The 14,856-nt window shown below is 44.0% G+C and overlaps 1 protein-coding gene across 1 annotated transcript in view; it reads left to right on the top strand.

Annotated features, from left to right (window-relative positions):
- The first annotated feature begins 1,202 nt into the window (after positions 1 to 1,202).
- SLC35D3 (solute carrier family 35 member D3) overlaps positions 1,203 to 14,856 on the top strand; it is an 87,919-nt gene continuing 74,265 nt past the window's right edge. Inside the window, exon 1 of the mRNA XM_075339837.1 lies at positions 1,203 to 1,857. Coding sequence (XP_075195952.1) covers positions 1,422 to 1,857 — 436 coding nt within the window. The 5' untranslated portion in view covers positions 1,203 to 1,421. The remainder of the gene's footprint in view (positions 1,858 to 14,856) is intronic.

Raw genomic sequence — 14,856 nt, 5'->3', positions numbered from 1 at the left:
CAATGAAACCTTTTTATAGATACCTAGGTACTGATTCTTATAGAGGAGGCAGAAGTGTTATAAATGGCTACATTACACCCAAGGTTGTTTGTTCCAAAGAGAAAAAATAAAAGTTTTCTAAGCTGCCTCAGTATGGTGACCTCCTCAACATTATTAGAATCCAGAAGAGTGTGAGAAATAGCATTTACTGACAAATCTTTCATTTCTGCAAAAATCTAGAAAAGAATAATGTTTAATAATACATCATCATAACAATAACAAGGCTGGAACTGGCACTCACTGATGAAACTGATGTGCAGCTTAATTAATAGTCATTCACATTAGTGAGAACTTCTGGTGGTTAATAGATTATGGGATTTGATAGCCACTCAATAGCCATTGCTTTTACCACAGTGCTATTGTTTTATGACCTCTGCCATCAATCAATTAAAGGGAATGTATTGATTCAGTCACTGGTCATTGGGACCCAATAACAGTAAATTATAAATGGATACAGTATGCATATATACAGAATATATACGGTGTATATATATATATATATATATATATATATATATATACTGTATATATATTATACAAACACCCAAACACCATATGTATTCTTTATATGTAGTATATACAAGTATATTCTTGCAAATAGATACAATGTATATACAGTTACACACACACAACATATATATATATAAATATATACATATGTATATATAAATATATACACTCACTACATTTATTTAAAAGTATATACATGCAAAAGTATATACAATGTATACACACACACAGACACAACTATAAAGACACACCATGGGTATATATATATACGGTATATGTACATGCAGAGATATGCAATGTATATACATGCAAAATTAATATATACAAATGGCAGCATAATATATATATATATATATATATATATATATATATATATATATATATATATACATATATATATATGTACACAATATATATATATATATCTATATATGCACACATACATGCTAGGTTACTATTTGCTGCATTTAAACTCAATAAATGAGCCATGAGAGGAACAGTCCGACTACTCACAATGATCTAACTAAATGAAATCTGCATAGGCACCCTTGTCCAAATGCGTCAGAGCCAGGTCCCTGTGTGGGGGAGGGGGAGGCATTCCAGACACATCTCCTATCCAGAGTGCAATTTTTGTCCCCTTATTGATCGCTTTCATCCAGGGAGTTACTTTTTCCTCCTCTTCTTTTTCAGCTTCACCAATAGGGAGGTGATGCTGCTGCTCCAGTTGCTGTCCATAGGCTGAGCACACAGCATCTTGGAGGGGATTCACTGGTCCAGTTAGTGCAGTGTCTCAGGCAGGCTCTAAGACATCAGGGGATTCCCCTCTGTGTGTGCAAAGTGTTCTTGGTGCCGAGTTTCTCCTTGTGCTCAGGATGCAGCTCTGCAAGGGACGTTTGCTGGGGATCTCTGTGGCTGTAGCACATGGGGTGTTCTCTGGCTCTCTGAACATCCTGCTGAAGTTCCTAATCAGCAAGTACCACTTCTCCTTCCTAACCCTAGTGCAGTGCATGACCAGCTCCACCGCAGCCCTCACCCTGGAGGTGCTCAGGCGCTGTGGGAAGATCTCCGTGCCTCCTTATGGGCTCCAGCTGGCTCGGATGTTTGCAGGAGTGACCATCCTCTCCACCCTGCAGTCCAGCCTGACACTATGGTCTCTGCGAGGACTCAGCTTGCCTATGTACGTAGTATTCAAGCGATGTCTGCCCCTGGTGACCCTATTAATTGGAGTACTGGTGCTCAGGAATGGGCTGCCCTCTGTAGGGGTGCTCGTTGCAGTGTTCATCACCACTTGTGGGGCTGCTCTGGCAGGTAAGTGCAATCATCATACCCATTCAATTCAAGCTGCTGCCTCTTACTGCATCTTAGGCAAGAGTCTGCTGTATTAATAAAGTCTGCTTTCTTTATTTGCTCCTACAAAGACATATCAGGCTCCTGAAAGGGTATATGTAGTATTCTTCAACTCAATAAATAACTGGCTATCCAGAAAGATAGACTTCCCCCATTTGATCACTACCTCATTTTATAGGACTTGTGAGTATATTAAAAGCTGTTTTTATTGTCACCTCTATAAGCTACAGGCTGAAGCTTTTTCCTCTTTTCCCTCCTTGCCCCCTAGTGTTCTAGCACTTGTCATACTGCATACTGTACATACTTTACAGTTTAGTGTGACCTGCCTTTTGGGCAACAATATAACTTCACTTACCCTGGGTATTCACATTAGCAAAATGAAATAAATCTCATTTAATCATGAATTATTAATGAACACTAAATAATAGTATAAGTAAAGGACGTCTGGCTCAATGAACAGGTTCTTCTTTAATGATCACTAAAGTTGGTTATACACCTGAAACGCGTAGGTGCAGATGCTATCAATACATTTTTAATGTAATGTCCCATATATTAATATTTAAAAAATAAAGAAAAACATGTTCATGTTTAGGACGTCTTTTACTTTTTCTATACTGAATTCAGGCCATGGCGAAGCTCCTGTCCGAGCTCTGAAGAGAAGGTGGATACTTGTATGTTGATCTGGACCTTCTTTGATACTAAATAATAGTGACTTGGTAATTTATAGCAACACTTTACCATGCATCAAGGTGAAGTCAGGATTTTTTATGGTTGAAGTACACATCTTTGGGTGTCCCACTGAAGAAATAGGTGATACAACATATGGAGCATGCAGTAGAAAAGAATGAGTAAACTGACCTATAGGATATAAGATATCAGATTTATTAAACAATTTTGGCACATTATGTAATATAAATATAGTGATACTGAGCCTTGAACACCTATATATACTTTATTAGCCTCTGAAGAAAAAAGTGTGGCATAATGAATTTGTGTCATGTCTCATGTTTTTGTAGACACCCCCGCAACTTGCACAAAATCCCCCATTAACCTGTCTTCTTATGAACTTATTCAGGTTAACATTGTATTTATTATGTCAGATAGTACTGTATTTAACACGCTGGATTCTTTCTGGTATTATCATGCTAATTTATAAACCATGAAGGAGAAATCTGCAGAGTCTTGTTTTGTGGAAGTATCTAAAAATAAGTAGTATTAAGAGACACTGGTAGATACTGTTAACATTACTGAGTGTACCTTTTCTCCTCTATATGGCCAAAACTACTAAAGGAATGTGTGTTCTCCATTGAAACGAATTTATTTAACTTCTACATATTTTCTTTGCAGACTTAGCAGGTACTATATATATATATATATATATATATATATATATATATATATATATACAGTATATTTTATATATATATATAAATATATATATATATATATATGGTACTGTTCAAAACTATGAGTCGGGGTGTGGAGAGATTGCTGTACAGTAGGAAGATAGTTACGGGTGTAATTATTTTTTTTTTATTAATTACCAAAATACAAAGTTGATGAACAAAAGAAAGATTTATATCAACTCAATATTTGATGTGACTGCCCCTTTTCCAAATCAGCATCAATACTTCTAGCTACAGGTGAGCACAGTTTTTGATGGAACTTGGCACATGGAGGTTATTGCAAACATCTTGGAGAACTAACCGCAGATCTGTGGATGTAGTCTTGCACAAATCTTTCTGTCTATTTATGTAATCCCACACAGGCTTGATGATGTTAAAATCAGGGCTTTGCAGGGCTTATATTATAACTTCCAGGACTGTTTGTTCTTCTTTACACTGAAGATCGTTCTTAATAACACTAGTTGTATGTTTGGGTTCATTGTTCAAATGCAGAACACATTTGGAGCCAATCAGATTCCTCCCTGATGGTACTGTATGAGAGATATGAGTATCTGACATCTTTTTAGCATGTATTTAAATTGACCAAATCCCCAACTCTCTATGCTGAAATGTAGCCCGACTTGCAAGGAACTTCCACCAAGCTTGACAGTTGCCTACAGATACTAATTATTGCACAGCTTTCCTGCTGTTCCGTAAACAGACTACATTATATTAGAGCCAAATAGATCAAAATTTTACTTCATCAGAGCACCTGCTGCCATTTTTCTGTTCTTATATTTTCATACATACTTGAGTCACTTGGTCTTGTTTCAGTATCAAATGTATGACTTTTTAGCCACAATTTTTCCATGACAACCACTTTTAGCCAATCTTTTCCAAACAGTAGATGGGTATAGCTGGGTTGCACTGGTAGCTGGCAATTCTGAGCCAATGACATTACTGGATATCTTCTTATTTTGAAGGAAAGTAAACATGTTGAGTCTTTCATCTGCTATATTAAAGGGAACCTGTCAGGTCCCCTATGCCCTCCAACTTAGCATTCACACCTGAATGCCCAAATTCCTTGCCAAACCAGCCCTGTATAATGCTATTCACTAATATGAATGTTTTCAAAAACTACTTTTAAACTTCACTTTCCCTATGCTAATTATGCTTGTTGCAGGGGCGTTTTCTCCCCACGCTAGTCTGCCCTTTTTCCATGTTTCCACTCCACTATGGGTATGGTAACATGATTTCCACGAGCTGGCGCGTCACAGCCAGCTAATGGAAATCTTATACATGCACGCAGCTCATTTTGACCAGTGCTCTTCAGAAGCAGGGTGGATGCTTCCTGGCTTCATTAGGTGCACTACACATGACCGTAAGTTCAGAAGATGTGAATTTGAATTTGAATTTGGTCATGCACAGTGTGCCTAATGAAGCTGGAAAGCGTATGTGGCGCCTCTGAGCCTTCAGTCGCCATAGAGGTACTGGACCTCAGCCACATGTGTAGTATCCCATTCTCGGGTAAGGAGGGGGGTCCCAAACCGGTAAACACACAACACAGGCACTCTCATTTAGCAACACTCCACTAGACCGTGGTTAGGGCAAGTTGCACCTTTGATGCGCCATAGGAACGCACAGTCCGAAGCCAGGCTGGGAGGTGGAGTCTAGTTAGTGGGAGCAGACTATAGAACGTTGGCGAGTTAGGAAGGAGCAATGGAGTCGTAAAGACCTGTGGTCTGGAGCTGCAGCAGTTTGGCCCAGGCACACGACAGAAAGAGTCCTAGAGCCCACGGGAAGTGCACCATACTCTCGTGGTCTCGTTCCACAGATGACATTCCGGAGTGGAGGGACTTGGCCGCAGAAGGAGACCGGCCCCTCAACTAGTGGAGAACTTTAAGACTCAGCTAGCAAACTAGAGGCTGAGGTTACTTCAAGTGCAGAAGCCACATCCACACACATCCAGTGAAAAGGTGACCACATAGGGTCAAGAAATAGAGCTTTAAGCCACCCGACAGGGTCCACAGACACCGGCTCGGGGCTCTGTGTGTGCAGGCGTGGGACAGGCGGGAGAGGTCAGCGCAGGAAGACAACCAGGAAGGCAACACAGAAGGGTGTACCGGTTTGTGCCTTCGAACTATCTGGCATCGGCTGGAGCCCATCACAGCAGGACTCAGCACCCCAAGGGCAGCATTTGTCTAGATGTGCTAACCTAGAACTGTTAACTGTGAGTAAAGACCTTGTGACTGCATCCCTGTCATCCGGTTATTTCCTGCGCCTCCAGCCTGGCACCCCGCTGTTACAGACTACTACTCCCAACACCCTGGGGTCCTGCTCTACCTGTGGAGAGAGATTCCAACTCTGCTGTGTCACCACCGACCCCAGGGGAAACTGAACAGCAGAGGCGGCAGCGCTCTTGCTGCATACCACAGGTGGCGTCACGATATCTCCCCTGTAAATATTTCCCCCACCATCATCAGCCATTTATTAAAACAACACCGCCGGGGAGCCGCGGCCCGGTAACAAGTAACCCCCAGGCTCCTGTGCGGGCATGTCACGTACACCTGGCTTCAAAGGCATACTGTTGCAGCTGAAATGAGCCATGCGCATGCGTGAGATTTCCACGACCTGGTGGTGACATCAGCTCGTGGAAATCATGTTATCACACCAACAGGGGCATGGAAACATGGAAAAAGGGCCAACTAGTCTGGGGAACTAATGCCCCTGCAACTAGTCAAGGCCCTAATTAACATAGGGAAAGTGAGATTTTCATTTTTTCTAAACATTCATATTACTATAGAGCATTAGACATGGCTGGTTGTGTGTTATGTCACCACCGGAGTCCACTCCAGCGACTTCTACTCTGATCGCCAGGCGACGCCGTGTTCCTGCCGTGGATGGTCCTGCTGATGGGAGAGGAGTAGATGCCAGCGGCGCCGGTTGGCGCAGGCTTCACTCATCCACTGGGTTGGGTTTCCTTGGGATCTGCACTGACTGACTATAGGTGGTGTGTGTCTTCCAGCTGAAGTTACCATCATTCAGCTATAGCCAATGGGAAGACACCACACCCTTTTTAATTCCCCTCCCGTCTGCTGACCACTGCCAGAGATAGTTCTGATATTCTTACTCCTGTTCTGCCCTGTTCTGTTTTGTGATTCTGGTGTTCTGACTTTTCCTTGTTTCCTGACTACCTCTCCTGCCTGCTGTTCATGTACCTCGCTGTCCGATCCGGATTTGACCTCTGCTATGTTTCCTGATTACATCCTTGCCTACCGATTCTGTCCCTGTTCTGCAATTCCTGGTTTGACCCTGCCTGACGATTACTCTCTCACACTGCTGCCTTCCACAGGTAGTGATCTCCAGGGCCCTGTGTAATTCCAAATCCCTGTATAGGGGTTAAAGAGTTTCAGGGTTCTGGGGTCCTGCTTGGTGAAGCGGTTTCCCTCTAGCCTGTCCATTACAGCTCGTCTGAGTCTGTGGATCCAGGCAGGCGTTACATTGGGGTGGGAATTTGGGCGTACAGGTATCAATGCTGCTGGGTTAGAGGGCATGGGGGACCTGACAGGTTCCCTCTAAGTTTCCCTGGCAGACCAGTGACTCTTTGGTCCTCAGTCGTGATGGGCGAACTCAGACTGTAAAAGTCTGGATCTCAGGGAATTTCAGGTAAATTTCCAGATCTGGTCATCTGGATAATAAAAAAAAATAATTAAGTGAAGAGAAAGAAAATAGGAATAAAGCAGGTGCGTTATACTTACCGAGTCTACACGCAGCTGTAACACTATTTCAAGGACTGCTCATTACCCTCATGCATATTTAATGCTTCCCTCGCCCACTGTTAGTCCCAGCGTCTCTGATTGGTTGCAGTCAGACCACGCCCCACCCTGTGTGACAACGTATCTGACTGTTTGAAATTGCATACTCTACCTGCCTATGTATAGTGGTGCAAAAATAAAATAAAAAATTGGGATAGGGTCCCCCTATATTATGATACCCAGCATAGATAAAACACATGACTACAGGCTGCAGCCCCCAGACGTGTGCTTATCGTGTATCAACCTACCTAATGTGGCTTTTTCTTTTTTAAAATAAAAGTTAAATAAATAGCTTAGAAATAGCAGCCTGCAGCCACCCAGAATTGTCGCCACCATTAGATGTGACAATCCCGGCACTTTACACTGCTCATACCGATTGTCCTGGTGCGGTGGCAATCAGGGTAATAAGGGGTTAATGATAGCTCACAGGTGCCACTAAACCCTAGATTACTAATGGGAGGCATCTATGAGACCCCCCACATTAATAATCTGTAAGTGAAAAGAAATAAACACAAACACCGAAAAATTCTTCATTTGAAATGAAATGCAAAAAAACACCCTCTTTCACCCATTTATTAACCACAAACACTTAGTTCCAACATAATCCACACTCGGTCCCATATCATGATGATTCCAGCTCTGATACATACATACTGAAGACAGAACATGTCCGCACGCTGTGGGCTCCACGCAAAGTCTGACTTAGCTGCAGTGATGTCACTCAGTTTATCTGCGGTCATAAATGTTGTTTCCCACGGTACCCCACCTGTGACTGCAGGTAAACTGACCTCAAGTGACGTCATTAAATTCAGTGACCTGACCTCAAGCGAGGTCACTGAGTTCACAGACCTGCATTTCCTGGCAGAAAACCAAGGTTTTTTTTGTCAAGAGAAACAGATTTGGTGCTGATATTTCCATCATATTGCTGCACCAAATCTGCATTTTTAGGCAAAAAAAACCCGCATCAAAACATGATGCAGTTTTGATACGATAGTGATGTGATTTTTTTGCCAGGAGATGCAGATTTGGTTTAGGACTATGGTGTATAAATTTCAGCACCAAATCTGCATGTCTTGGCAAAAAAATGCACAATCTCAGTGCGGTTTTCTGACAGAAGATGCAAATTTGGTGCTAAGATGGTGTCAAAACTGTTATGGTGTTTTTTTTTTACTACAGATGCAGATTTGGTGCTGAAATTTATTCCTGCACCAAATCTGCATCTCCTGGCAAATAATTGCATCACTACTGCATCAAAACCACATCGTGTTAAGATGAGTTGGGTTTTTTTTGCCAGAAGATGCAGGTTTGGATCAGGAATATGGTGTATAAATGTTAGCATCATATCTGCATCTCTTGGCAATAAAACATGTAGTTGTCTGCCAGGAGATGCAGATCTATGAACTCAGTGACCTCACTTGAGGTGACGTCACTGAGTTTAATGAGATTGCCAGAGGCCCATTTACCTGTGGTCACAGGGGGAGTACCGTGTGAACCTCCAGCTATGACCACACATAAGCTGAATGACATCACTGCTCATCGTTGCAGCTCAGTCAGTCTCTGCCTGAATTCACAGGATGCAGACATGTTCTGTGCCCGCACACTGTGACTTCAGTATGTAGCAGAGCTGGAATTGTTATGGGACCTTGTGTGGTTTACATCAGACCTGAGTGGGGTAATATAGGGATGAAAGAGTGTGTTTTTTTGTATTTTATTTCAAATAAAGATTTTTTTGGTGTTTGTGTTCATTTCTTTTCCTTTACAGATTACTAATGGGGGGTCTCACAGACTCCTCCCAATACTAATCTAGAGCCACCATACCAGGGTAATCAGGATGAGCCGGGTAAAGTGGCAGGATTGTCACAGCTAATGGATGCAATAATGCTGGGTGGCTGCCGGCTGCTATTTTTTGGCTCGGGGGACAAATAACAATGGGCCTCCCCAGTCTGATAATAGCAGCTGTCGGATTTATGATGGTTGAGTATTAAAATTGGGGGGGGACCATGCACTGTTTTTTATATTATTTATGTAAATATTTTTAAAAAAAATCTACATGGGGTTCCTCTTATTTTGATACACAGCCAAGATAAGCACATAGCTGTGGGCTGCAGCCTGTATCCGTATGCGTTATCTGTGCTGGGTATCATAATATGGGGGGACTCTATGCCAATTTTTTAATTTATTTATTTTTACACCACTATACATATTCAGACAGCATCTGTGATTCCACACAGTCTGAAATGCTGTCACACAGTGTGGGGATGTGGTCTGATTGCAATCAATGACAGACGAGCTTAAACCACGGTGTAGACCTGTAAGAGTTTGCTAATAAGTATTGTAGGGATACGGCTCACTCGGAGACAGTTGAGGTAGACATGGGAGGCGACATTAAACAATAATTACTAGGCTGCTTTTTTAAGGCTCCATAAAGCAAGCCACCCACAAGGAAAATAAATGGCATTTCTTTGCAGGACAATAGAATACATAGTCCTAACAAAAACACTACAATATTATTTCAGCACATAAGTCCAAACATGGAGATATCACACAAGAGAACTTCTTACCTCCAGACACAGTTAATAATCACACCGGGACTTTCTTATGTCCACAATACCACACCCCAGGGTGGGGATACGTGAGCAGCCAATCCCACTCATATATCTGACTGCTCATAAACTGCCCCTTGTTAGTCCAATCCCTCTCAAGCTGGGTTTACACACTGCAACATCTCAAACGACATCGCTGTAACGTCACCGGTTTTGTGACGCAATAGCGATGTTGTTTGCGATGTTGCAGTGTGTGAAACCTATCAGCGACCCGGCCCCTGCTGTGAAGTTGTAATCGTTACAAATCGTTCAGGACCATTCCTAGGTCCTTTGTTTCCCGCTGTGCAGCATGCATCGCTGGAAAGTTTCAGTGTGTGAAAGACTTTGCAGAGACTTTGTTAGCAACTTCCCTTTCAAAAGGCTGCTTATCAACGTCCCCAACAACCAGCTAGGTCGCTCTGCAGGTCCGGATCGCTGTTGAGTTGGTGGCCAGGTTTGCCTGTTTGACAGCTCACCAGCGACTTAGCAGAGACTTAGGGAGGTCGCTGTTACGTCACAAAACCGGTGACGTTACAGCGATGTCCTTTGCGATGTTGCAGTGTGTAAACCCAGCTTCAGTACCATACGTAGTGTGAGCTTGCTTTGAATCACGATCTCTGTGATACATATCTCCCCTCTATGACGTGTCCAGATGCCATCTTACAGTGTAATGAGAATTTTTAAAGTGGAACCAGATTTCACAATACAAATTGTATATAATATTAAATAGATCTCATAGCTCTGATGAAGCTGGTGTAGAAACTTTGAAACTGAAATGGCTGTATAATCCTTTTTGAAAGTTTTCTTGCGGGATATTAAAATTAGTATTTAATGCACTGGATTTATAAAATGTTCATCTTAACATGGACATTCTGCTGTGGATTATCAAAGTAAGTACACCAGATTAATTGGATCTATAAGATACATTTAATAATGTGTACAATTTGTACTGAGAAATCTGGTGAGAAATCTTTTTTACATAACCACTGACTTTTTTTTTCTGGGAAATCTTATTTTGCTTCCTTTTTGACATTTAATCTACACAATATTTTGGAAAACTGCAATTGAAAAGGACACATTATTCATTAATTAATGCAGGGGGCCTGGCCAGTTACTGTCACTTCATCAGTAATTAGATAGGGTCACATTATTGATTTCTGCTCCTTTTAAGCTACCATCAGAGTTAGTTTTATTGTTCGTATAGTTATTTATTACACTAATTTTGCACATAGCATATTCCTACACTAAGACATCTAAAATAGTAATAAACTTCCAGACACCATTTTCTGGCTTGTTTGTAAGCAAATGTGGCGCCCTGGACAAGCCAGGACGTCACAGGTACTGCAACAACACACCCCACACCCTGGTTAGGAACATCAAAGTCAGACACAAATCCTTGTTGTCTCCCTCCAGGGGCTGATGTCCACACCAGGTGGGGCGGAGCCAGGCGGTTGACTCCACCCACCAAGGAGTTCACAGTCTTGGAGGCGGGAAAAGGGAAGAGAGAAGTGAAGTGGAGTGAGAAAAAGTGGAAGGAGTAAGTGGTAGGAGAGGAGCAGACTAACCGTGTCCGGGTACATGGCCTGGGCACCTGAGAGCAAGGTTGGCAGACGGTGGTGACCGTCTGCAGGAGAGGCCGATTGACGCACAATCGTAAGGACCGGGGACGGGCGGTGGCCCGCCGGTACCGGATCGGGGAGCGAAGAGAAGCCAGCACCATCCGGCAGGGCCTACGGACCCCGACCAGGCGTGGAGTTGCCGTTAAACCGGTCAAATCCGTCAGCGATGGGAACCTCCGGGGTTCCCCAGCAGTAAAGACCCGAATGAAGGCAACCGCTCAACCGTGAAGGGAAATGCAGCTACCGCCACAGCTAGGGTTCCCAGGGCCAGCGCCTGCGGGCAAAAGGGGCTCCTCCGGCAAATATACCGCTGGGGAGCGGGTTACCGGTGGGAAGCCATCGGGGCCGAGAACATAACACCGGTGCAGGGAGAGACAGTTACCGCCAACCTACCGGGAGTGACCGTCGCAGCCGTCTGTGGGACTCGTCCATCCAGCCGTTTGTTTTACCAGAGACTCCGTGTACGTTACTGGCTGAGTAAGTACCACCGTGCCGTCTGGCACTGCACTGCCCCGCGACCCTGCACCTGGCCAAGCCCCGCAATCCACCTTACAGACAACAACTCCGGGCCCCGGGACTACCAAAATCCCCCTACCCACGGAGGGGAGAGAAACATCCCAGCTGCTTCATCGCTCCCGGGATCCCCGTACAGAGCAGCGGTGGTGCCTCAACCTCACCACACACCGTGGGTGGCGTCACAAACCGACATCCCAAACTCCAACAAACCACCCCTTTCACTCACGGGCGAGGAGCGCCGCTCGTGTCCCCGGATCCGGCCCACCGCTCGAGCCATCGAGCAGCAGTAGCAGCAGCGCCAGACCCGAGCGTGGTGAGCGCAGCGCCCTCCCCGCCCGCGACACATAAGTGCACTCAATCAGGAGTGCCTACGTTCTAGATGCAGCGTACTTTCTCTTCCGGAGATGCTAGCGTCCTGTTCGGGAGAATGCACTGTCTGTGCACATGATCAGGGTCACTGACACCGCGCAATTTCAATGTGTTCCCCTGCTCAGATCACTTGTATCTCTTCAAGAATAAATTGACATGCTGCGGCTTGAAAAGCCAAGCTGCATGTCAGTTTACGGAGCATCTAAAACAAACACAGAGAACAGGATATTTCTACAAATTCCATCCACTGTGCTTGTACTGTACAATGCAGCATTTTGGACATAGCAAAACCATGCTGCATCCAAAACACTGCTAACACTGATTGTGTGCACTCACCCTAAGGCCCCCTTCACACATCCATGTCTCCGGTACATGTGACGTCCATTTTCACACATATCGGAGACACGGGCACATGTAGACCCATTAAAATCAATGGGTTTGCGCACACGTGGGTGTTTTCCCATGGACCGTGTGTCCATGTGGAGCACACATGTGTCCATGTGCTTCACACGTAGACATGTCTGTTTTTCTCCAGCAGCACGGGTGTCACACGGACGCACGGACTGCACACTGATGTACTCTGTGTGACATCAGTATGACACGTACCGGAGAAAACACTGTGTCTGTGAAATAAAATGATTTTCTATAGTCACCTGTCTTCACCACTGATGTCTCTAACACTGCTGTCACTTGCTTCCAACCCCCGCACATTAGGCTCATTGCATATTCATTGCACCTCAGACCAGAAGTAGCAGCAGCGCCGGAGACAACAGCACTACGGACAGGTAAGTATAGAAGTTTATGCTGTTCGTGTGCTATGCGGATGTAACATGGATAGCACACTGACAGCACACGCTGAACACACACACAGACACACGCGCAAACATACGTACCTACACCACGGACCATGCAAAGCGTGTGTGTTTTGCACCGACGTGTGAAAGAGACGTAACAGGTAGAGGACATTGAGCTGCTGTTTTATGTAACCCAAAGAAAAACTTAATATATAGATAGAAAATTTAATAGATCTTCTGATCATTTCTCATTGACTGATATTGTGTTTTCATTCATAAAGAGTTTTATTGCCAAACACATTAGTTTGGTAAGTGATTCAAGCATAATCTTGTCTGTTAATAAAATATTTTTTTAAATTATTTTTAATATTTCTACCCAACAACTGAAAGCAGTCTTGCCTTATTCTACGATGCATACAGCTGTACGCTAAAAAGCCAACAATGTATAAGGGAAGTCTTGTACTGCATTACTGCTATAGGAAAAAAGAGATTTTTAGCTCATGCATTGGCCAATGCATGTACAGTGCCTACAAGTAGTATTCAACCCCCTGCAGATTTAGCAGGTTTACACATTCGGAATTAACTTGGCATTGTGACATTTGGACTGTAGATCAGCCTGGAAGTGTGAAATGCACTGCAGCAAAAAAGAATGTTATTCCTTTTTTTATTTTTTTTTTTAAATTGTGAAAAGTTTATTGAGAGGGTCATTTATTATTCAACCCCTCAAACCACAAGAATTCTGTTTGGTTCCCCTAAAGTATTAAGAAGTATTTCAGGCACAAAGAACAATGAGCTTCACATGTTTGGATTAATTATCTCTTTTTCCAGCCTTTTCTGACTAATTAAGACCCTCCCCAAACTTGTGAACAGCACTCATACTTGGTCAACATGGGAAAGACAAAGGAGCATTCCAAGGCCATCAGAGACAAGATCGTGGAGGGTCACAAGGCAGGCAAGGGGTACAAAACCCTTTCCAAGGAGTTGGGCCTACCTGTCTCCACTGTTGGGAGCATCATCCGGAAGTGGAAGGCTTATGGAACTGCTGTTAGCCTTCCACGGCCTGGACAGCCTTTGAAAGTTTCCACCCGTGCCGAGGCCAGGCTTGTCCGAAGAGTCAAGGCTAACCCAAGGACAACAAGGAAGGAGCTCCGGGAAGATCTCATGGCAGTGGGGACATTGGTTTCAGTCAACACCATAAGTAACGTACTCCACCGCAATGGTCTCCGTTCCAGACGAGCCCATAAGGTACCTTTACTTTCAAAGCGTCATGTCAAGGCTCGTCTACAGTTTGCTCATGATCACTTGGAGGACTCTGAGACAGACTGGTTCAAGGTTCTCTGGTCTGATGAGACCAAGATCGAGATCTTTGGTGCCAACCACACACGTGACGTTTGGAGACTGGAGGCACTGCATACGACCCCAAGAATACCATCCCTACAGTCAAGCATGGTGGTGGCAGCATCATGCTGTGGGGCTGTTTCTCAGCCAAGGGGCCTGGCCATCTGGTCCGCATCCATGGGAAGATGGATAGCCCGGCCTACCTGGAGATTTTGGCCAAGAACCTCCGCTCCTCCATCAAGGATCTTAAGATGGGTCGTCATTTCATCTTCCAACAAGACAACGACCCAAAGCACACAGCCAAGAAAACCAAGGCCTGGTTCAAGAGGGAAAAAATCAAGGTGTTGCAGTGGCCTAGTCAGTCTCCTGGCCTTAATCCAATTGAAAACTTGTGGAAGGAGCTCAAGATTAAAGTCCACATGAGACACCCAAAGAACCTAGATAACTTGGAGAAGATCTGCATGGAGGAGTGGGTCAAGATAACTCCAGAGACCTGTGCCGGCCTGATCAGGTCTTATAAAAGACGATTATTAGCTGTAATT

This window comes from Anomaloglossus baeobatrachus, chromosome 3 (genome assembly GCF_048569485.1).
Source record: "Anomaloglossus baeobatrachus isolate aAnoBae1 chromosome 3, aAnoBae1.hap1, whole genome shotgun sequence".
Lineage (NCBI taxonomy): Eukaryota > Metazoa > Chordata > Amphibia > Anura > Aromobatidae > Anomaloglossus > Anomaloglossus baeobatrachus.
Note: the sequence above shows the minus strand (reverse complement) of the source record. Positions and strands in the feature narration are given on the sequence as shown.